Source organism: Camelus dromedarius, chromosome 16 (assembly GCF_036321535.1).
Source record: "Camelus dromedarius isolate mCamDro1 chromosome 16, mCamDro1.pat, whole genome shotgun sequence".
Taxonomy (NCBI): Eukaryota; Metazoa; Chordata; class Mammalia; order Artiodactyla; family Camelidae; genus Camelus; species Camelus dromedarius.
In genome coordinates this window covers 30,191,777-30,216,024 of record NC_087451.1, presented here as the reverse complement: position 1 = coordinate 30,216,024, position 24,248 = coordinate 30,191,777, and the positions used below count along the sequence as shown (strand labels likewise).

Genomic DNA, 24,248 nt, shown 5'->3' with positions numbered 1-24,248 from the left:
CTTTTGACCAATTTCTGACCCATAAAGCAGCGTCCCCCCCCGTTAGCTCTACCCCTCACGCTGCCTTTCTCCTCCAGCTGCCCCCACCCCACCTGTGACAGATTTCTCTTCCAGAACTAGAATTGTGAGGGTGAGGTGCTGGCTGTATCCCCAGCACCTGGAACCCTGCTGCCCAGTGGCACAAGCTCAGAAAATACTTATCGAATGAATGAATGAATGAGATCAGCCCCTCAACCGGTGATTCCATTTAGTAGACAAACCCCAGTACACCAGACGACAGCCCAGGATGCCCGCACACATGTCCCTCACAGCCTTTAAGGGCCACACCCAAGGGGCCTGCTTGTGTAAGACATGGTACATTCATAAGGGTAAGTAGCTGACATGGAAAATGGTCACACGTGTGGTGTCAGCCCGATCTATAAATATATGTATGTATGGAGACTAGAAGGGTTAAACCAACATGTCACACGGGGTTTGTTTGTTTTTCTGGGCAGTGAAAGGGAAGGGCCGTCCGGCAGCAGGAGCTGGCCTCGCTCATAGCTGGGCCTTGCTGTTTCTCTGTTGAACAGAATCAATTTCACGGAACACGAGCTCCCAGTGAGGCCACTCCGTGACTCTGACGGTTGAGACAAAAACCAGACACCCCGCAAGCACATCTGAGCACGGATGGAACGTGAACACCATGTGGGCTACGACGCACCAGACGTCCCCTCTCCTGGCTAAGAGGAGCGACCAATGCTGCTTTACCAGCCTGGCCCTGCCCTCCCTCTGGGCCACCCTCCCTGTAGGTAAGGTTTAAGATGTGGGTCAGAATCATCGCCCTTCCCGGGACACCGAATCAAGAGCCAGAACAGCCTCCTAAAACCCTCCCCGGAAGGACCCAACACAGCCCCCATCCTAGTACCCAGACCCTCGCCAGACCCCTCACCCACACCCCCAGGCCCCTTGGTGTGCGTCTCCCTGTAACAACAGTCCCAGTTCCGGGGCCGTTCCTGGTGGTCTCTGGACCACAGCGATCAATCGTGGACTTTCTTTCTTCTTTGATGTAGTCCTAACTTTCCCTAGATTACACCTGTTATTACCTGTGCGATAAAACCAGCACTCGGGGTGACACTGCGGGGCCAGCGTGCCTGAGAGCCAGGCGCCCACCTCCCACCGCACCTCAGCTTGCAGCCTGGGGTCTTTGGACACACCTCTCCCAACCATCCCCTGCAATGGGGAAAGATGAAGGGAGGGAGGGGCAGTCCTTTTGTTGGGTCCTGTGTTGAGGGGTGGCCCCCCAGACCCCAGAACTTCTTACAAAGCAAGACCCACAGGGGTGAGGGCAGAACAGAGACTGGTGATGTTTCCACGGTGGGTTTAATAGACATTTGTTGTGAGAACCCAAGTTCTACTTGCTGGCCAGGGAGAAAGGAGACACAGAAACAGGGAACAGAATTGTGGGGCAGGTGGCCCGCTGGGTCCTGACCTAGGGCACCTGGTTATTGACCAAGGAGAATTAAGAAGAGGAAGGTCCCTGCCAAGGTGCCCGGTTCAGCCCCACAAACACATTTTACACACAGCCAGGGAGCAGAGCTGTGAGCCACCCATCGCTCTGGGTCTGAAGGAAGGGAGGGCCTCCACAGAGCTCACAATCCTTGTTCTGAGACTGTCCCCAGAGCCTTTCCGAGCCCACAGTCTAGAAGAGAAAGGAAGAGCCATAGCCGGTTCCCACCCTGAGCTCACCTCCTAGCCCCAAGTCCCTCCACCACACAGCCAAGGGAGAAAACAGAAAGGTGTGCACGTGTGTGTGCGAAGATACCAGGTAAGACGCAGCTGTGCCCGGAAGCATCTCCAAGGGTCGGAAATGGAAGGTGGGCGAGCAGGCCCGGGCGGCGGGGAGTCGGTCTCCACCGGGCACACTTGAGAAGATGCACCCCGCATGGGGGTAGAAGACCCTCAGCCTCCAGCAGTGGGAGCGGAGCCTGGGCCCGGGCTGTCCCTGTCGTATAGTCCAGCCCTGGAAACATGAAGCCCCTTTGGAGCAAGTTCTAGCTTTCTACATTCAGGACGCACTTGCAGAAACAAAACATTCCAAAGCGCCGGAGAGAAAACTAATGCCCCGAAAGACAACCTGTCAGCGCAGCCAGAGGACGCGCGCTCGCTCCTGGGGACATGGACGCAGAGGGAGCCAGGAATGCCTGGAAAACGAGGTTTCCAGAAAGACAACGGAAGGAACAGGACCGACTCAAAACCAGTAAATTGTTCAATAAGCCACACCCAACACGAGACAGGATAAATAAAAATAAGACCCCGGGATGCACTGTTCTGAGACAGAGCAGATCAGCTCCCTGCCCGGGAAAGCGACTGCCTGGCTGGGGCAGCCTTCTCCCAGACTGTAAGGAGGGCTGTTGCTTTTCCAAAGCAACAAGGAAACGGTCAACTGCCACTTGCTGCCCAGCTGAAACTGGAAAACGAAATAAAGCCATTTTCATATCAAGACTGGGAGCGCTTCCCACCGACACATCCTGGCTACAAGAACTACTAAAGGATGTATTTCAGCAGGAGGAAAAATACACCCACAAAGAACAAGCAGGAAGCAACAACGAGCCAAACAAAACCAAACCCTCCCAATACACCAGTGTTGAGAAATCACATTTTTTGTTCACTGTAAGCATATATATATATATACATACACACACATATATATATTTTTTAAAGTACAATAAATCCCATGTAACAGTAACGCAGTAGCAAGGGGAATTCAAAGGGTGTTCAGACGCTAGTTCAAGTGAGTTAACATAACAATGTTTACCTTAAAGAAAGATCAGAACCAGAACCAATAACGTCCAAACCAGCATAGGAAAGAAGGGGAGTTAGAGGGGTTCGAAATCAGTGATGCCAGGACAAGTCAACTTACAAACTGCCCTTCGTCGATGCCTATGACAGCCACGCCCAGAGCCTCGGGGACCACATCCCGGAGCAGGCAGGCTGGCAGCGCCTCCATGGTGTTCCTGGGGACAGAAAGCCAGAGAGACAGCGTGAGCCAGGCAAGGGAGCCCAAGGAGGCCAGGAACGGGGCTGAGGGGCCAGGGAACAGCTCTCATGAGCACCCCTCTACCTGCAAAGCAGGCTGTGGTGTCGGTCCAGAGCTTTGAGAAGTTAGTGCCCGTGGGAAGGCATCGGGGGAGAATAAAGGCCTTTGTTCGGAAAGCCAGTTATTCAGCAAGAGCTATTTCACTTCACGCTTTGGACTGGAAATGAGCAATGCCCGATGTAAAGCTCCACCCAGAGGCACAAGCTCTCCTCCGCTCTGCAGAGACTGTGTGTGCGCGTGTGTGTGTGGCAGGGCGCAGACAGGGTGGCACTTCATCAGGCACAGTGCCCAGGGCCCGACATGCCTTAGGGGCCGACAGAAGGTTTTAATTTATTTAAAAAATCAGAATAAATGTAACTCTGCCTGGATTCTACTTGTCCTTATATCAGTGCAGCCATAAAGTATAATTTTTAATCTTTTTCTTTTTATAGAGGAAGGGGCCCGCAAAGGCAGAAAGTCCCCAGGGCCCATGGAAGTCCCACCACGCCCCCAGACACACCACTAGCACCAGACTCTAAGCCAGGGGGCCCTGCCGGCCCAGCAGGGAGAGGAGCCGCGAACACCACCCAGCAGTGCAGTGACCTCGAATTCCCTCCATTTGACTTCTCGGGCCGATTAAAGGATTTCTGTAAGATCATAGAGCTATTGACTGGCAGAGTCAGGATTCAAATCCGCATTCATACTGCTGCCTCGTGTGTCCTGGGGGGAGCTTCCTACCCAGCAGCGCCTGAAAGTGAAAGGCCATGTGTGGGAGCGTTCCAGGGCGCTCGGGGACACGTGGAGCCCACCCTGCCCCACGGCCTTTGGGAAGAGGAATACAGTTCTTTGTCCTCTGTCTGTTTAAGCAGTTTCTATGTTTTTCTATAATGTTATTTTCTTCTGTTTCCATTTCTGCCTGCTTCTCTGAATTAGCCTTCCAAGGAGCTAGGAGTTTGCTGAAGGCCCCGCAGTATGCAGCTACGTGTGGATACAGAACTTTACAACTACTGCTTCGTTGTTCTTTGGCCATAATCCTGTTTCAAGGTCTGGGATGAGCAGGAAACTGTTTCCTGTGTTTAAGAGTCCCCATCGTTCCCCAGAGAAAACCAGAGAGCAGGCAAGGCAGCGGCTGGTTCTGGCGTCTCTGGAGCTCTGTCCCTCCTGCCGAGCGCTCAGCCCCACTGCGGCTTGTCCAGGCCTCTGCAGCCCATGTTAGAGGATTTTGACATTGGGACAGAACTTGGATTCCACCCCATCTGCCCGACTCCAGAAGCTGCACCTCTAATCACTGCATTGTTGCCTCTTCTGCCTTCGCTGTCCACCCCTGACACTCCCCACTGCGCATCGGACACCTGTGTTCGAGGGATAAAGAAGCAAACATGGGGATGCAAATGACTTGCATGAGACGTGTCTGGGAAACGTCACTCAACATTTAACTTAACTCCAAGTCCTGGGCCCTCTCTGCCTTACCACCTGCCTGGCTGCAGAAACCCCCACGCTCCCACCCTGAAGCCACACACAGCACAGCCATGATGCTGGGGGCTCACGTGGATTAGTCGGGAGGCTGAGAAAAGGGTCTCAGGCTCTGAAACATCAGGCCCCAATCCGCTGCAAGGAATGTCAGGAGTGGTACCAAATTTAACCTCCCAGCCTCAGGCTGCAGGCTGAAATGTCCACAGGGCACAGGCGGGTAAACGTGAAAGCGGATGCAGCGAGACCACGAGATGAAGGAGTCAGCGAGGACAAGCCAACCAAAAACTTAAATAAAAATCAGTAGGTCTAGCGAGGGCTTCTCAACCGTGGCTAGACACTAGTGACATTTGGGGCTGGACCATTCTTTATTGTGGGGCTGTCCCGTGCACTATAGGATGTCTGACAGCATCCCTGCCCTCTGGGGCTGGACCATTCTTTGTTGTGGGGCTGTCCCGTGCACTGTAGGATGTCTGACGGCATCCCTGCCCTCTGCCCACTAGATGCCAGCATGCCCTCCCCTCCTCCAGCTGTGAAAACTGAAAAACATTTCCAGACATTGCCAAATGTACTCTAGCAGGCAAAACGGTCTCCAGTGATCCAGTTAAGAATCACTGGGCTAGAGCCACATGAAAGTCCAAGTTCTAGGAGACCTGGCCCAGTAACCTGGAAAGTTTGTGGATTTTAAGGACTCGCTGCCAGGCAACAGCACTATTAACCATCCTCTCTCAAGAGCTCTGAGAGCACAGTATGTTCTGTGCCCTGGGAATTTCACCGGGCTTCTCACAAAAGGTGTGGGGACAGGACGGAAGGGGCAGGGACTGACCGGTCGTGCGTGGAGAAGTTGTTGCTGTACCGCGTGTCTTTGGCATATTTGATCACCAGGCACTTGTACTGGGCAATTTGGAAGCGACGGACCCGTCTCATCAGCTCAGTGCTGCAAGAGCAGAGCGCCAGGTGAGGCCCCCGGCATGAGAGTGGGTGAGAAGACCCCATCAGCCCAAGGCAGGCCCCCACTGCCTTCTAGGGGTGTACAGCCTGAGCCCCACCAAGGGATAGAAAGCCGCCAGGGCAGGGTGTGGAAAGGACCCGTGAGGACAGAAAGGGCCCACAGTAAGAGTTCACAGACTAGGCTTAAGAAGGAGGAACACGTCTGGGCTGGAAGTCGTTCTGTATGGGGAGGGTGGTAAGGAAGGGCCCTCAGGTGATCCAGGGAAGGTCTGGAGGAGTGACTTTCTCAGGGGCATGGTAGGTTGGGGGGAGGAAAAGACCACATGCAAAGGAGGAGGTCCAGATCCCATTCCAAAGTAATCTCATCTCTGAATTAACTTCACAAAACCTTTTGGTACCACAAAGAAAGGGCTTTGTCTCTGGGTCCAAGAGTCCACCCTAAGCCTCACCCTCAAGGGAAGGGATTTGGGCTGGAGTGATCCCCCAGGGCCATACAGGAAGGAGCCTGGGGAGTCACTGGGGGCCCCCTGGCCCCACCTCTGCCTGGGACTGGCTCCATCACTTCGAGGAAGCAAAGGCCCCACTTGACTCTTCAGTGTGGAAAGTAACTACCTGTCCTGGGCCACCTAAGGAAACAGTCACCCCAGAAGGAGGCCACAGATAGAGCAGGGCACACAGGTCTGGCCCACCGTGGTCGCCCCCTTCAGAGAAGACTTCTGTGAGGGGCTAAACTGTAAACACCTGTCACCAGCTCCTGGAAGGAGTGGTGGCTGAATGACCCCAAGGGGAGGCAGGTTTGACCCGGGCGGGAAGGGGAGGAGCTCCTCCTCCAGGAGGGATTCCGGGAAGGAGCGGCATCCTCGCGGGGACGCGGGGGTCGGGCAGTGGGGGCTGTTCTAGAGGGGGTCTCTGAGAGGCGGAAGGCTCCGGGTAGAGGGCGCCAGGGGAGGAGGACGGCGTCCTGAGGGTTGGAGGAGGTGGGAGAGAAGGAAGTCCCGGCCTACCCCCCGTCCCGCGGCCATTACCTTTTTCCTGAAAACATGGGTCCGAGAATCACCTAGGAGAGAGGGAGGGGACACTTAGAGGCCTGGTGGGCACGGCCACCCGGACCCCGGGCCCCGGGCACGACCCCGCCCCGCCTCGCGCCCGCACCTGGATCTGCCCCCGGGTCTTGCTGGGGGAGCCGGGAAGCACGTTGGGCAGGTTGATGCAGCTCATAGTGCCTCCTGGGAGACCGCGAACCGGAGACTCTCCACCGCCGCCTCCCCGCAAGCTTGCGCGGGTTTCCGCGCCACGATTCTTTATCCCCGGCGCTCGGGCCAATCGGGAGCCGCAGCCTCCGTCCCGGAGCCAATCACCGCGCGGTCACGGGACCGGCGGGAGATTTGACCTCAGCCCGCCCCCTCGTGGGAGGCACCGGGAACGCGCGCCCGGCTCGTACGCCGGGGCGGTGGACAAGGCTCAGCGGGGCGGGGCCTGGCGGGAGCCCCGCCCTCCGGTATTTAAAGAGCCGGCCTTGCACCTCTCAGAAGGTACGCAGCGGGATGGATGTTCCGGGCGGAGGCGGCGGACGCGGGGCTCCTTGGAGGAAAATGTCTAAAGAGGTAGGCGGATTTGTGGGAGCGGCTAGGGCCGAGGTGTAGCTCAGGGATTAGACGGGAGTTCTAAGAAAAGTTGAGAACCACTCCTGTGGGCGCCGTTAGGAGCCTGCTGTGGGCCATTCCCGAGAGCTTTAGCACTGTGATTTGTTTTACTTTTCGCTTCAGGCTGGTTTTCCTAGCCTGGTTTTAAGAGTAGAAAAAAATGAATCCCTGGCTGTGTTAATATCCATAAACCCAGCAGCGTTTGGGGTCGAAGTTCCCGACCTTAATCTGCGGTTATGCAATGTGTGTAGCGGATGTGTCAGGAGCTGAAGGAGGCAGAAAGGCTGGAATTTACCGCGGCGTGGTCGTGAGGGTTAGATACAGCCTATGCAAAGCACTGTTAAGATTATCATTCAATTATGATTTCCTAACTATTTTTCCTACATTTTAGGCAGTGGTTCTTTTTCTTGTCATGGACACACTAAGAATCTGATGACAGTTATGGATACTGCCCCCAAGAAATTCCATCCTCTGTCTCTGTTTCTCACACACACACACACAAACCTGTAGTATGAGAGCACTCTCAGAAACCCATTACATTACCATTATCATAAATTATAGCAATAAAGATGTTAATGATAGAGGTCACAGGGTGGGCCAGGTATCCTACAGGTACGGATTATATAGACCCAAAGACCCTTGGCCAAGAACCCTGCTCAGTGGGTAGAGGAGGTAACCCACATTTGCGTGGTTAGCTTTACTTCATTTACATGCCTTATATCTTTCAACCTTGTGAGGCTACTATTACAATACCCACTATAAGGAAGCAGGAACTGACTGTAGGTTAAGTGCCCCAGGGTAAAAGGGATAGAGCTTGGCTGGCACTGAGCCCATCTGACTCCAGAGCCCAAGACCTTTCCATGAGGCCACCCTGTCTTCAGATCTCCCAGTCCAGCCTTCACCTGTTTGTTTTGTTTTGTTTTGTTTTGCCTTTGATCTCTTTCTGCAAAACCTGGTTCCTCGCTACTTTCTGCATTAAGTCTGAACATCGTAGCTTGACATCCAAGACCCTCCACCCTACAGCCCTAGCTTCCCAGCCTCACCTCTGTGTTTCAACAATCTGGCTGGTCAACATTTCCTAGCTGACCTTTGATTCCTTCCTCTTCACCACTGTGCCTCTGACTGCTGTGTCCTCTTGCCGTCAGAATTGTACCCTCTCAGGGAAGATCAGCTCCACGCCACTTTCTCTGCAGTGGCCACACCAGCTCCCTGGCCTCCCATGGTCTTAACTGCTATAGAAGTGGTACCCTTGGTGGCATTCACTGGGACACATTTACAGGACCTCATCTCCCCTTTAAGGCTGTCCTCTTAAAGGCACAGTCACTGCTCTAGACCATGAAACTGATGGCATCTGCAATGTTGTATCTGAAACATGTAATTAATTAGTTGGGGGGAAAGTGGGGAGTGGGTTGTTAGGTTGGAGACTGGAGGGAAGGAAGCTGAGGGCATCTGTGAGAAGCTGAGATATTGGGGAGGGACTTCTCCAGGCTGAGAGGAGCATCCAGTCATGCAGAGGGGCGGGGGCACTATGCGTGGAGGTCAGAGGTCTCAAGGAACCTTGTGTCTGTGTCCCGTAGGAGCTGGAGAATCAGTACTCCCCCAGCAGATGGGTCGTCCGACGGGGAGCAGAGGAGGCCATGAGGACCTACTCACAGATAGGAGATGAGGGTACCAGGGGACCTCTCTGTGGCTGCTTCGGGTGGACTTTAGCACGTGGCAGTGGTTCAAAATGCTGCGGGATGGAGGAGGAGTCGCAGCGCCCCAGCCTCTCGGGGAAGTTCCCAAAGTCCAGACACTGCATCTGAGGAGGGAGCCAGGCACCCAGGAGCCCTTGCTGCCAGACAGGGGCAGGCAACCATGCTCCACTTCCCCTCCTGCTCAGCCAACCAGCCAGCTGTGCCCAGGCCCTAAGGCCACACTGGCACAGGGATGCGGAGTGAAAAAAGGAAGGCCCCCACCTCAGTTGCTGAACGTGGGATGTTGTCACTATTTACAAAAAGCAACCCCCCCCCCTTTTTGTTTTTAAAGAAACCAGGACTTGGGAATCTGTAGGCTAGTGAAGTCTCAAGGTTAATTCCCATCCCTGCCCCATGTCTTTAGAGCGTTGTACCACCGCTGAGTTGGGCACGTGGGCTCCCTGGGGGAAGTGTGGGTGAAGACGCAGCCAGCCTCTCCTCCAAGGAGGGAAAACTGGGTGTTGGCAAATGCCTTGTTTCGGCAGACTGAGCGGAGCTCCTGCCTGGGTTGGTGGTTGTCTTCACTGAGATAGCCCAGCAGGAGGAACAGGCTTGTGGGGGTTTGTTCCATTATGTTTCAGCATCTTCCCTGTCCCAATAGGGGATGGAGCTGTGTCCTGGGGCCCGCTGTGCTCAGCTCTGTGCCAAGTATGTCTCTGTGTGCTCAGTATATATTTGAGTGTGCGATGAAGCCTTCATGAGCTGGTAAAACCTGTTTGTCTATCATAATTGTCTTGAGGGATAAAAGAGCTGACCCCATAGAGAAAGCGAGACACTCAGAGGAAGAAAGAGTGGCGAGCGTGCTGCCCTCGGAGGCTCTCTTTAGCAGATGCTCCCAAGAAGCCCTCTAGACAGCTTTACCTTCATGTCCCACCTCCCTTCCAATTTTTGATGCTACAGCTGGCACAGAGGTGCCACAGGTGCATCTGACCCATTTTATCAGTGAAGCAGATGAATGTCATAACAGAGGGGCAGTAGGGCCAGGTGAGTGAGCAGAGCCATGCGTGGATGGGTTGGAGCCTGTCTCTATTGGAGATGTTGACATTTTGTTTGTCACGGACTTTTTGGTGTTAATTTTTGGGACGGGTATAGCTCAGTGGTAGAACGTGCACAAAGTCCTGGGATCAAGCCCCAGCACCTCCATTTAAATAAAGAAATAAACCTAATTACCCCCCCCAAAATACTGCTTTTAAATGAGATGTATCTTTGTATTGGTCAGGTCAGGCTGCCGTAACAAAATCCCGTAGGCTGAGTGATGTGAGCAATAGGAGTCTCTTCCTCATAGTTCTGGAGGCTGAGAGACCAAGATCGAGGTACCAGCTGATTTGGTTCCATGGTGAGGGTCCTCTTCCTGGCTTGCAGACAGACTCCTTGTCCCTGCATCCTCACATGGCAGAAAGAGAGAAAAAGAAACGCTCTTTCTTTTTCTTCTTATAAGGCTACTAATCACATCACAAGGGCTTCACCCTCATGATCTCAGCTAAACTAAACTACCTCCCAAAGTCACCACCTCCAAATATCACCCCATTAGGGTATGAATTTGGCAGAGGGGCACAAACATAGAGCCCATAAGGACCCTCATTACTGAGTTTCTGGTGCCCCCCTCCCCATGCTGTGCCTGGGGCAAGTGCCTCACTCGCCTCACCCTAGTCCAGGCCTTCCTTGATGAGGTTAAATAACTTACCCAAGCTCACACAGCAAGTGACAGTCACCACTTGCCCGAGCTGAGCGTCCAGGGGAGAGTGGAGCAGGCTGACGAGGGGTGATGATGGTCAGGTGGCATCGATGAGTGCCCACCAGCTAGCCTCTCCTAGTGGGGTTCCCCAGATGTCATCAGTGCTGCCTGGGGACTTGCGGGTCACCTCACTGGAATCAAACTCAGGAGCTGGCGATGTAAAGTGGAAAAAATGAAAAACTCTCCTGCCAACCCAGAAAACCTCTCCACAAAGGTAGAAGAGAAAGATAACATGATTTTCTACTGAGTAAGGATGAAGCCAAACTGTGATGTGTATCACAGACAAGCCGCTAAGGAGAATGCAAAACCAGAAAGAAGCCTCTCTTTCACACAGCCAGGGATGTATCACTATTGCATACCTGCTCTCGAGATGGATACCTGCACTCGAGCAAGAGGACCTGAAGGCACCATCTGCTGCAGTAGTCCATCCTAAATCCACCAGGTAATTAAGGTGGCCATCTGTGTTTGCAAGTTGCCTTTATCCAGAGGAAAATGAAAAATTCCCATAATCCTTAAGGCAAGAGATCGTTTTGCAGCTTGGAGCCAGGTGCCTACAGAAGTTAGGGTCCCGCCCCCCTACAGAATCTGGGTTATCTCCCCGGGTGATTACATTTCAAAGAGATGAGTCCCAGGTCCTTGAGAAAAGCATTCCTAGGTTGTACAACTGGCAAGAGACTCATTGAGCTTTTTAAAATATTTACATACATCCCAAAGGGATAGAGAAAGGATTTATGGTGAAAAGTTTCCTAAAAATAAATGCTCTAGGAAAAGGGAGGTGGGTATACTCTCTTTTCCTTTTTTTTTTTTTTTTTTAACGGGGTGGGGGGAGGATTGAAATTGTTTCTCTTGTGATTTGTATTTATCCTTCCAGCGGCAACCTGTAACTTGCAGTGGGGGCTGTCCTCTTCCAGTGAGTGGATCACTCTTACTCGCCATCAAGGCTGGGCACCAGGGGACGGCTGGCTAAGCATGGGCAGAGAGCAGAGGGTGATTTGAAGAACTACTTCCGCTACCAGTAGCTTTTAAATTTGTTTTACCAGGATTCTCAGTGAAAATACATTGTGCAAGAAACTAAATGAGGTGTATGTAAAACCCCCGGGCTCGGGTGCTGTTCCAAACTCCCAGTCCCCCAAACCACGCCTCCCCCAGGAGGACCAATCACCAACCAGGTGGGTGGGGCCTCGTGATTGACAGCCTCCGAGACTGACAGTGTCCCCGCGGGCCTCTCCTGCCTTAGGAGGCTGAGGTTGGGCTTTTTCCTCTCCACTAGAAAAACCAAGGGAAGAAAAAAAGACACGTAAAATACATGTCCTAATTGTGTTTTACTGGGGTAAAACACACATAGCATCAAATGTACCATTTTAACTATTTTAAAGTGTACAATTCAGCAGCATTTAGTATATTCAATGTGCAAATCATCACCTCTGTCTAGTTCCAGAACATTTTCATCACCCCAGAAGGAAGCCCCCCACCCATGAAGCAGTCACTCACTATTCCCCTCTCCTCCCAGCGTCTGGCAACCACTAACTCCTTTCTGTTCCTACGAATTTCCCTATCATGTACACTTCATAAAAGTGGGACATACCATGTGCAGCCTTTTGAGTTGGGCTGCCTTCCCTTGGCATACTGTTTTCAAGGTCCATCCATGTTGTAGCGAGTGTCAGTGCTTCTTTCCTTTTTATGGACGAATAATGTGGATGGACCACGTTTTGTTTATCCATTCGTCCATGGATGGACATTTGGGATGTTTCCACCTTTTGGCTATTGTAAATGGTACTGCGGTGAGCATTCATATGCAAGTCTTTGTTTGAAAGCCCTGATTTCTTAAGTTCAACAGACACATCCATTCTACCAAACTGCGTATATTCCAAATGTTTACTTTCACCTTTGTACTTAACTCGTCATGGACCAGCAGCAAACAGTGTGGGGCACCCAGTGTCCACAGACCCCATTGCAATAGCCCAGCTCTGCACTCTCTGAGGTGAGCTATTTTTAGGCAACAATTGTTTGTTGATTACAAAAGGAGGCATATGCTTATTGAAAGGGATTTTAGAAAATAAAACCAGTAATTCTGCCACCCATTGTTTACACTGTGATATGTTTTTTTCTAACCTTTTTTTTTTTCCTCCTAGGAGAAAGCATTCTGTATTCAGAGTGTGTAGTCCTGTTTTTTAATAGCATAAACAGCATTAAAAATTCTTTCTTAGAGACAGAAACTGCTATATAAAAAATAGGTAAGCGACAAGGATACATTGTACAGCACAGCAAAATGTAGCCATTGTTTTGTAATAACTTTAAATGGAGTATAACCTATAAAAATATTGAATCCCTGTGCTGTACACCTGAAACTAATACAATATTGTAAGTCATACTTCAATTTAAAAAATTCTTTCTAACCCCAAAGAGTTGAAAGTAAGTACTCAAACGAGGACACGTACATACATGTGCATAGCAGCATTACTCACAATTGCCAAAAGGTGGAACAGCCCAAATGTCCATCCACAGATGACCAGATAAACAAAATGTGTTAAGTCCATACAATGGAATCGTTTTCAGCCCTAATAAGGAATGAATGACTGATACATACTAGAGCACGGACGGACCTTGGAAACAGGATGCTCGGTGAAAGAAGCCAGGCACAAAAGGCCGCATGTGTATGGTTTTATTTATGTAAAATGTCCAAAATAGATAAATCCATAGAAACAGAAAGCAGTTAGTGGTTGCCAGGGGCTGGGGGTTAGTAAGGTATGGGGAGACAGGACTTAACGGGTGGGGGGTTTCCTTCTGGAGTGGTGTTTGCACAACATTGTGAATGTGCTCAAGGCCACTGAATTGTTCACTTTTAAAATGGTTAATTTTATGTTATGTGAATTTCACCTCCATAAATTATTTTGAATCTTTTGTATCACTCCCACTTCTGTCTGTCTATCCAGCCGCAAAGCCTCATGCCCCAGCAGGTGCAGGGGCACGGTGCCAGGTACTCAGAGGAAGCGGATGCTTTTGTCTTGTCTTTTGACCCCTCTCCGTCCACTCCTTCAGCCCCTGCCCCTCTGCTGGCTTCCTCTCCCTCCTGCGAAACTCAGTTTTTCTTTGACTTTGGTTGTCACAGATTTGGCTAAGAATTCACTGTGGCTGAGCCCCAGAGCCCACCCACCCCCTCAGCCTCCCCCAGCTTCACCCCTGGTCCCTATTTGTGCACTGCCCTGGAAATCCATCCTTCCCTCCTTCCATCCCAGCCCCTGGAAACCACTGATCTTTTCACCATCTCCAGTGCTTTGCCTTTTCCAGAGTGTCCTGCAGCTGGGGTCCTACTGTATGTAGCCTTTTCAGATCCTGCCTCATTTTTATACCACCTAACATGTTATTTGTAACTGCTTGTCTTCCTTACTAAGCGATAAGCCACACGTGGTTGGGATCGTTCATCAGTTCATCACTGTGATATTCCAAATACCTGGAGCAAAACAGGCACCAGGTTGCTGCTTACAGAGATATTTGTTTGCAAAATGAATGGAAAGACTGGGAGAGATTAGTTCTGAAACTGAAAGGGGCTGATGGGTACCAGCCTCCTTTTTTTTTTTTTTAATTGAAGTATAGTTGATTTACAATGTTGTGTTAGTTTCTGGTGTACAGTGTCGTGATTCAGTTCTATACACATATATATATTCTTTTCATTTTAAGTTATTACAAACTATTGAATGTAGTTCCCTGTGCTACACAGCAAGACCTTATTGGTTATCTGTTTTATATACAGTAATGTGTGTACATTAATCCCAAACTCATAATTTATCCCACCTCCCCACCTTTCCCCTTTGGTAACCATAAGCTTGTTTTCTATGTCTGTGAGTCTGTTTCTGTTTTGTAAATACGTTTGTTTGTATCATATTTTTAAGTTATCTTTTTCAAATTTTTTTATTGTAACTTTTTTTTTAATGGCATTGGACCCAGGACCTCGTGCACGCTGATCACGAGCTCTGCTGCTGAGTTGCACCCTGCCCCGTGTCATATTTTTAGATTCCGCATATAAGTGATATCACATGGTATTTGTCTCTCTCTGTCTGACTTACTTCACTTAGCATGATCATCTCTAAGTCCATCCATGTTGCTGTAAATGGCATTATTTCATTTTTTTTATCCCATTTTTACTTTTTAAAATCTCCTCTTAAATTGCTTCTACAGCATGTGATAAACCCTTGGTCATCGGCCTCCCAGGACTCCCTGGTCTCCCCGCCCCACACCTGCAGTGGTCTCTGGGGCTCTGGCCCCCGCATCCCCGAGTTGCTCTGACACAATGCTCAGTTACCTCCAGGGACCTGGGGTTTCTCTCGGGAAGAGCTGTGACACTTGAGATCGTGACTAATGGAAGCTGAATTTTTGCTTTCCCGAAAGAGGAAGTTTGTAATCAGGTCTATCCTGGGGCATCTGTTGAAGCCCTCCCGTGTCCCTGCCCTTAGGTGCGGGGCCTGAAGGGCTGGTGGGTTTCACGCTCTGGGGGAGGCACCATTCTCTGTCCCTGCAGCCCAGCCACCTCCAGGGAGAGGCGATTTCTGATTTCTGTCTCAGGGTCAGCTGGGTCTTTTCCTGTTAGAGGGAGACTCTTGTGCATGATGACGAGAATCCACAGCCACTTGGTTTTAACTGCTCTTCCACCTGGAACAGAGATGTCATCTTTTTTCTTCATTTTGGAACAATGTAAATCTAGTTGTTCCGCATACACTTTAGGAACTCTTGTGTTAATTAAATTACCCTTTGATGAGCCCTCGATGTTGATGACCTTGTCGGGCACAAACCTCTCTACACAGAGCTGGTGGGAGGGGAGTTGGCAGATCCCCGCTGAAGGCAGGGGGCATGGCCTCAAAATGACAAGGGAATGTCCCAGTTGATCCAGAAATCCCACTGCCGGGAGCACTGCCCCGGGATCCATGCACACAGTGAAGCAATGTGTATACCAGGCCATTCACAGCAGGGTTGTTTGTGATGGCCAAGTCCAAATGCCCTTCATCAGAGGACTGGCTCATCATTTATTGATCCATTCAGCGAATATTCATTCACGCTAGACATGTGCTGGCAACTCACCAGCATTCCCAGGGCAGATGAGTGAGCAGAGCTGACGAGTCCCTCCATCTGTGTATGGTTGCGATTCTCAGTGGGGCGGGGGAGATAGACACTAAACAGAAGGACTGGGTGAGTCACAGTCTGTTAGGAAGGGCAGGTGCTATAGGAGATACGGAGCAGGTGAGGGGGATGGCGGAGGCTGGGTGTGAGGGTGCTCAGGGTCAGCCCCTCAGAGAGGGCAAGCCGGGCAGCTCCAGGGCCATTAGGGGGAGGATGGGGGCTGGGATGGCCTGAATCTGTGTCTCCCCAAAATTCACATGTTGAAACCCTAAGTCCTGGTATGGCTGTGTTTAGAGATAGGGCCCCTTAGGAGGTGATTAAAGCTAAATGAGGTCGTAAGTGTGGGGTCCTGATCCAGTGGGCTTATTAGATGAGATACCAGAGGGCTTGTCTCCCTGGAGCGGGGGAGCGCTCCTCTCAAGCACAAAGTGGCCACTTGAGCACGCAGCGAGAAGGCCACCTGTGGCCCAGAGGGAGGGCCCTCAGCTGCCCAGCCCTGCTGGCACCTCGATCCTGCCCTTCAGTGTCCAGAACTGTGAGAAACCAGCGTCTGCCGTTGCAGTCCCCCACGCTACGGCACCTTGTTACAGCGGCCCCTGCGACTGTGATGGGCGCCTCGGATGCATGGAGCCCCAGATCCACAGGGTTGAAGTGCTTTCCGTCTGGCTCACACCTGTGGTTGTGGGGAGTCCTAGTGAGAGCAGGAGAGCAGTGAGGGGCTGTCCCTGCTTCCAGGGGACAAGTGACAGGAGATCCACGGTGGTCTCAGTGTGGGTGGGAAGGAGACCCAGGATTCAGGACGAACGGGGAGGGAGCCAAGTGAATTTCCTGATGATCAGGTGTGGTTTTTTTGGTCTAAAAACTGGCATGACTGTTTAATAAGTTAATGTGCAGCCATAGGATGGAATAGTAAGTGTTAAAAAAAAAAAAAAAAGAATGAGGAAGCTGTCTACCATCTGATTGAGAAGGCTCTCCAAGAAATATTAAGTCAAACAGGCAGGGCAGAAAGGTATTTAATGTGCTGCCATTTGGATTAAAGGGAGGAAGATTGTGTCCATTCTAGTAACAGCCACCTTGGCAGCGGCAGGTGAACAAGGCCGAAGGCGGGAGTATCCCACGGAAAAGCCTATTGTGTATTTTTTTAAACCATATAAACATTATTATTTCTTTTAAAGAAAAATTAATTTGGCATTCACTTATTTTTTAAGTTAATGCTCAGCCCATAGCTTTCACAGATTAAATTCCCCTAAACTTTTAAACACAATTCACAAAATGGGACTAAATTCTTAAAAAACACTTCAGATTATAATCACAAATGCAATGCATTTGACTGGCTTAACAGAATCTTATGGGTCTAATCAAGTAAAACATATCTATTTAATCAATTTAGGGCTTTTTTTTTTTTGATGGAGGTACTGGGGAATTGAACCCAGGACCTTGCTGCCTGCTAACCATGTGCTCTACCACTAAGCTATACTCTCCCCAAAACGTGTGTATTTAATCAGAGGTTGATTCGGTTCAGTGTGTCCCACAGCGTGGTCCACGCCCCGCGTGGCACGTGGGGGCAGGTGGAGCCTGTTCGGTGCTGATCCTTGCAGACGTCACACATCAGGCTCTGAGCCATTGGTCACTGGAAGCTTTAGGAGACGGGAAGCATCCCAGCACCCCTCCATGGGAGAGGGAGTGGGAACCCACACATCACAGCCCGCCTCCTGCCTCTCCTAGGAAGCCTCCCCCTGGCCTTATTCCCTCACTCAAGGGCGAGGTGTTGGTAGGCAGGGCCGTGTGATGGCAAAACTGGTTTCTCAGTCACCTCACCTGTCCTGCAAATGCAGCCTGGTCCCTAGTTTTGGCACATGGTAAACTTGGCATCTCCCATCACTTAAAAAAAAAATAGTTTCAACTTTTTTTTAGGGGTGAGTAATTAGGTTTGTTTACTTATTTCTTTATTTTAGTGGAGGCACTGGGGATTGGACCCAGGACCTCGTGCATGCTAGGCACGTGCTCTACCACTGAGCTACACCCTCCCCCCCCAACTCTGGTATTTATCTCTTACAGTGCCCTTCCCCTTTTCTCCTGACCCAAGTCCTAGCCAGTTTTCCCATCATTCTGACCTCTCCCATCATGACACTCAGTGATATATTCATATTGTTTTATTATCTATTTATTTCAAGTGAGTTTATATCTTATTTCTCTAGATTATTTTTCCAAATACTTGGAGAAGTTTATACTTGCCAGAGCACATAGCCACGTGTAACACACATAATAATCATGTAATAAGCTAACGGTCAACATGATGCCTGCCAGCACTGCAAGGTCACCTAGGGACAGACGTCAGCGGGTAGGACTGGTCCCCACTTGGATGGGCCAGTCTGATTTCTTCGTAGCTGTGCGCCCATGGAATGCTTCAGAGCCCAGCCCAGATTACCGTGAGGACTCAGGGAGCCCTAACGGCTGGAGCGAGCCGGTCGACCCAGGGGGGCTTTCAGCCAAGAGGTTCCTGCCTGAAATAGACTAGAAATTGCTGCTGCCTAAGTTGTGCTGACAGTGACTGGTCTGTTTCCGGAGACAGCCACCAAGAAGGCCCGGGCCACGGGGAGGAGCCTGCTCGACATGCCTTACGGAGACGGCGAAGGGGAGAAAATGGACATCTACTTTCCGGAGGAAGTGTCTGAGGGTAAGCGGTGGCTGGTGGCCCCCTGTGGGTCTCCGCGGGGCGCCCTGCCTCGGCCCACAGGCCCCTTGTTTTGCCTTGCAGCCTTGCCGTTCCTCGTGTTTTTCCATGGAGGATACTGGCAGAGTGGAAGGTGAGCGGGGGCATCCGGGTGACTGGCGGGAAGGGACACCCATCCTCGCCTGGCCTCCCCAGGGCCACTGCAGCAAGCTGTCACAGACTCCGTGGTTTCCAGCCACAGGAATGTCTCCTCTCGCAGTTCTGGAGGCCAGAAGTCTGAGAGTGAGGTGTGGGCAGGGCTGGGCTCCTGCCGAAGGCTCTGGGGGAGGACCCACTTTTGCCGCTTCCAGCTTCCGGGGGCTCTAGGTCTTTCTGGGCCTGTGGCTGCATCCCTTCCATTCCCGCTTTCACCTTCACGTGGCCTTCTTTGTGTGTCTGTCTCAGATCTCCCTCTCCTCTCCTTTCTCTTACAGGCTCACCAGGCGTTGGGTTGAGGGCCCAGCCTAAAACCGGGCTGATCTCATCCCAAGATCCTTACTTATATCTGCATGACCCTCTTTCCAAAGAAGGTCACATTCGTGGGCACTCGGGCTTAGGATTTGGACCCGTCTTTTGGGGAGGACACTGCGGGACCCCTCTGCCCGGTGAAAAGCACACCCCTCCTCCCCAGTCAGAGGGACCCACAGCAACTAACCATCCCTGTTTGCTCAGAACCGAGAGGCTTCCCAGGAGCTGGGGCTTTCAGTGGTGGAAAAGCCAGAGTCCCGGGCAAACTGGGACAGCAGCTCAACCTAAGATAAGCAGAAGGGCATTCCCTAGAATCTTCCTAAGAAGTTGCCTGTTACAGGCTCTAGCTTGCTTCAGGCACATTTACCCCAATAGCTACAGTTGTTGCATTTTTACCCTTTGCCATGTCTGATCTCCTGCAGTTCTCAAGAACAGCATCCTAAGAGAAGGAGCGTAATTGTCCTATTTTACAGAGGAAGAAACCAGGCTTAGAGGTTAAATATAGTGTCTAGGGGTCTGTAGCGAGCATGTGATGTGTTAAGGACAGAGCCTCCCTTCTTCCCTTACCTCACAGGGTCAGAGGGGGCGGTGTTCTCGGTGGACAGGACACAGAAGCAGCCTAGTGGCCAAGTGGCCTCGAGTTGTCCCATCTTTGTCTCCTCCTGCAGTAAAGACACATCAGCCTTCATGGTCAGCCCGCTAACAGCACAGGGAGTGGCTGTGGTGATAGTGGCCTATGACATTGCCCCAAAAGGTAATGAGGGTGGTCTTCTAGGTTCAAGGGCTTTGGAGGGGAGACAGCCCCCAGTGGAGCCTGACCCAGCCCCTGCTCTCTGCGCAGGCACCCTGGACAAGATGGTAGACCAGGTCACCCGGAGCGTGGCGTCTGTCCAGAAGCGGTATCCAGGTAACAGGTGGGTTTCAGTGCAGATTTTCCTCTTGTCAGGCCAGGCAGGAGGACAGTGGATTCAGCCCCTTGGATGCAGCCCAGTCGCCCCCTCTGGCTTTCGAGCAGAAGGTAAATTGACACTGGCCTGTTGCTTTGGGTACACTGAACACAAACCCAGCTCTCTGCTGTGATCCATCCCAGGGGAATTCACCTGTGCGGACACTCAGCTGGGGCCCACCTCGCAGCCATGATGCTCCTGGCCAATTGGACCAAGCTTGGTGTCACACCCAACCTCAAAGGTTTCCGTAGGAACTGAGCCTGGCTGGGCAGCCTTCACCCTCCCCTGCTGGGCCTGAGGTTGGGCACCAGCTGTTTGAAATCTCAACAGCTGTGAGCTGCTTGACGGGGGGCTTTGAGTCCAGGGAGCAGGGTCTGCTTTGCTTTTTCCCTGCCCCCAGCCTGGTCTTGCCCTCTTGGAGGAATGGAGGCGGGGCTGGCCCCATCTCACCCCACCTGGTGCCTGGCCCTGGGACTGTTCCTTACCTTCACAGGCCTCTTCCTGGTGAGTGGGATCTACGACCTGGAGCCTGTCATGCACACCTCTGAGAACGCCCCCCTCCTCGTGACCCTGTGAGTCACCTGCCACCTTGTCCCCCCTCCCCAGCTGGCCTGCAGCCTAGGAGGAGGACCGGGTGCAGCAAAGTCTTCTCTCTGTCCTGACCACCCCCCTCACGTACCTCCTGCACCAGGGAGGATGCTCGGAGGAACAGCCCACAGTGGCACCTGGAGATGGCCCCAGCACAGCCAGCGGACCCAGGCTGCCGCATCCTGGTGATCGTGGGCCAACACGACAGCCCCGAGTTCCACCGACAGTCCAGGGAGTTTTATCAGGTACCCCCAGCGCTCCGCTCTTGGCTGACGGTCACACAATCCTATTATCTTCTTCTTTATTTCACCCTAATGGACCCCAAGACATCACTTACTCAGCAAGTACTTAGTGAGTGTGTGGTGTGTGCCAGGCAGGGGCGGGAGCCCCGTCCCCCCTCCTGCAGCCTTGTGCCTCCTCTTCCCTCGTCTCTCCTTCCAGGCGCTGCGCCGAAGAAGCTGGGAAGCCTCGTTTGAAGAGCTCCGTGACGTAGATCACTTTGAAGTCCTTTGGAACCTAACCCAGAAGGACTACGTGCTTACCCAGGTGGGGCGCATCCCTTCCCTGTGGACAGCAGGGGTCCTGCCATCGCCCTCACACATAAGGAGAGGTGGGCGGGCAGGGGGCTCGGGGAGCCCCCTCGCTGGCTCTTTGGCATCCGGGAGTTTGGGGGACACAGCTTTACAAACCAACTGCCGTGTTTGCTTCCCGTACTTCACTGCCCTCCGAAGCAGCCCCAGGTGATCTGCAGAGGCTGTCCTGGGCACACAGGTGGGATCTGCACGGGGCTGTGGTGTGGATGGGGACAGGCAGGGACAAGAAAGGATTAACCTGTGTGTGTATAAGCGTAAAAGCAACTTAAAAGCATCCTTGCCTTGGGGAAAGGATGGATGGATTTGGCCATGTCAATGTTTATTACAATTTTAATGTGGAGAATCCTTTTAAAAGTCAAAAGACAGATTGAGGAAACTATTTGCCACAGACCTGGAAGATACACAGTTACCACTTTTTTTCTTTCTTTCTTTTTTTTTTTTTTTTCTGGGAAAGTGGGCACCTGATTAGCTTTACATTTTTTTTTATGTTTACTTTTTTTCTTCCAGTTTTATTGAGATGTCATTGACACACAGCACTGTGTATGTTTAAGGTGTACGGCATCATGATGTGACTTACACACATCATGAAATGACGACCACAAGTTTAGTGACCATCCGTCATCTCATAGAGATGCAAAATGAATGAAAAATAAAAACATTTTTTTCCTTGTGGAGAGAACTCTCAGGATCCACTCTCTTAACCTTCACATACAACACAGAGCAGTGTCAATTACATTAGTCATGTTGTACATTACATCCCTAGCACCTGCTTATCTTATAACTGGAAGCTTGTACTTTCTGACCACCTTCCTCTCGTCCCCCCTTCCCCTAGTCCCAATTAGCTGCCACTTCAATAGGGCTTTTAGAGCACTCAGGGTTTTTTTCCTTTTTTTTTTTTTAAATGGAGGTGCTAGGGATTGAACCCAGGACCTTGTGCACGCTAAGCATGTGCTCTACTACTGAGCTATGCCTTCCCCCACAAATAATTTTCTTTTTTGATTTTTTTCAACCATTTTAAAAACATAACGGCATTCTTGGCTTGCGGGTCGTACAAAAACAGGCAACTACCTGGAGGTAAATATACACATGGTTTATGAGAACGTTTCAGAGAGGCGGGAGAGGACTCATTTAAATTACATTTCTCTGATCACCAGTGCAGCCTGTTTCTTTGATCAAATTCCTCCTGAGAGATCCTCACAAAAGCCTCTCCAATTTTTCAGCTTTTATATTTTTCCTCCCTGTTGCAGATTATTTTGAAAACAATCTTCCAGGAGTCCTGATGACACCTGTACCCCCGCCGGCACACACCCCAGCTTGTAAAACTTCTCCAGCGAGCCCGGCAGCGCCCCCTTCCCGCCAGCCCTGCTTCCCTGCGCCCAGCAGCGCTTCTGTCTGCCCACCATCCCGGCCAGAGTCTGTTCTTCTCACCGCCCTGAGCACGAGCACGTACCCCAAGGTCCGTCCCTGGCCTGGGTCAGGCGGGCTCCAGGGAAGGTCTGGCCCAGGTCAGCGCTGTTTGTGATGCCCAGAGCTGCCTCCTAGCCAAGTCTGGCCCCTCAACCTGCTACGAGGGTGACATGAAGATGACAACTCCTAGAAAAGGGAACCCCCCTGCACTGCTGCTGGGGATGTGATTTGGTGCAGCCGCTTTGGGAAACAGTATGGTGATTCCTTAAAAAACTAAAAGTAGACTTATCATATGATCCAGCAATCCCACTCCTGGTCATATATCTGGAGAAAACTTTAATTCAAAAAGATTCATGCACCCCAGTGTTCATAGCAGCACTACTGACAATAGCCAAGACATGGAAGCAACCTGAATGTCCATTAACAGATGCCTGGATAAAGAAGGTGTGGTATATTTATACAATGGAACACTACTCAGCCATAAAAGAATGAAATCATGCCATTTGCAGCAGCATGGATGGATCCAGACATGACCATACAAAGTGACGTAAGTCAGAAAGAAAAAGACAAATACCACATGATGTCACTTATACGTGGAATCTAACAAATGACACAAAGGAACTTATTTACAAAATGGAAACAGACTCACAGAGGTACAGGAAACAAACTTATGGTTACCAAGGGGGAAAGGGTAGGGGATCAACAACATTGCCTAAGACTCACAAAGTGATGTGTTTCCGTGTGTGCACACTTGTGTGTGAATGCAGAGAAACAGGCCGGGGAGATTCCACACCGAATACCTCTGCCCCGCTCTGGGGAGGGAAGTGGGGATGGGAACACATACGTGGAGGGGGCTGGATTAGCCTGTGAAAGAACGTGGCTGGAGCAGGAACAGGCAGACAGATACAGGGGCAGAACTGAGACTGCAGAGCTCTGTCCCCGAACATAAGGCAATTTAGTCCATGATAAAGGTGGTATTTCAAACCCACAGTGTAAAGCTGCTTGTGGAATTGACGGTGTGGGCAGGTCTTGGAAACCGTAAATCTGAACCTTTTCACACCTTCCAGGACACAGTTTTGGGGGGGTCAAATGTCAACATAAAAACCCAAACCAGAAGAAACCAGAAGAAATCTTCAACCAGTATCTGAGCCATCTCAGGGTGGAACAGATCTTTCTAAGCATGGCAAAAATACAAAAGACACCAACCAGATATAGAAAACTGAAGTCAGAAAATGAGTGATAGACAAATAAGACTGTATACAAATTTTAAGCTTCTGCAGGAAAAAACACCACCTGACAGAGTCAGAAAAAAACTTGGTCGGAGGACGGAGGGACATGACATGTGAGTGTGTGTGAAATCTTACCCTTATGTGTAAAAACTCTTCAAGCAAATGGAAAAATAACCGTAACCCAAGAGAAAAGTGTGCAAAGACGTGGATGGGCAATTCGCAGAGAAGAAATTGAAGTGCCTAGTAAACTTGAGAGGATCAGCCTCCCTTTTAAATAACACAAGGTACAACCTAAACCAAGCACGTGCCATTCTGCATCTCAGATGGTCAGAGGTTTGATGTTTAAGCAAGTCGTGGGGAAGGGAGCACTCTCAGGGCATCAGAGAAAGTGGTCTTGACCTCACATTAACCAGGGGGTCCTTTGACCCTAAGAACATAGCAACTGATAGAACCAACACAGCCTCACCCTGTCTGCCACCCCTGTGTGGATCTCTCTTTGTTAACCTCTGTGTGTTATTCTCTTGCCAGTCTGTTTCACAAAATTGCGCACAACGTTCTTGTGAATTAAGAAAAGAAATAAATCCAAGCTACCAGCTTCTTA

General features: G+C 51.0%; 2 protein-coding genes across 6 annotated transcripts in view; one reads left to right on the top strand and one right to left on the bottom strand.

Moving 5' to 3' along the window:
- The window catches only part of TK1 (thymidine kinase 1), a 10,579-nt gene extending 3,794 nt beyond the window's left edge, over window positions 1–6,785 (bottom strand). The window contains exons 1-4 of one of the 2 annotated variants that reach the window (XM_031469202.2): window positions 6,629–6,785; window positions 6,502–6,533; window positions 5,352–5,462; window positions 2,900–2,993 (exon numbers count right to left, since the gene is read on the bottom strand). In XM_031469202.2, coding sequence (XP_031325062.1) covers window positions 2,900–2,993; window positions 5,352–5,462; window positions 6,502–6,533; window positions 6,629–6,694 — 303 coding nt within the window. In that variant the 5' untranslated portion in view covers window positions 6,695–6,785. The remainder of the gene's footprint in view (window positions 1–2,899; window positions 2,994–5,351; window positions 5,463–6,501; window positions 6,534–6,628) is intronic. The other variant, XM_031469203.2, reaches the window with a different exon arrangement.
- Window positions 5,403–24,248, top strand: AFMID (arylformamidase). Of its 4 annotated transcripts, XM_010983813.3 has the most exons (12): window positions 5,403–5,482; window positions 7,006–7,080; window positions 8,697–8,787; window positions 18,275–18,379; window positions 18,461–18,509; window positions 19,552–19,637; window positions 19,725–19,797; window positions 19,974–20,071; window positions 20,324–20,402; window positions 20,522–20,663; window positions 20,860–20,964; window positions 22,259–24,248. In XM_010983813.3, exons 2-12 carry the CDS (start codon window positions 7,021–7,023, stop codon window positions 22,289–22,291), a joined length of 921 nt encoding a protein of 306 aa, XP_010982115.1. In that variant the 5' UTR covers window positions 5,403–5,482; window positions 7,006–7,020; the 3' UTR covers window positions 22,292–24,248. The 4 variants fall into 4 exon arrangements, with proteins under 4 accessions (XP_010982115.1, XP_064351547.1, XP_064351548.1 ...); XM_064495477.1 differs by lacking the exon at window positions 8,697–8,787 and having other exon boundaries at window positions 19,458–19,637; XM_064495478.1 differs by lacking the exon at window positions 7,006–7,080 and having other exon boundaries at window positions 5,406–5,482.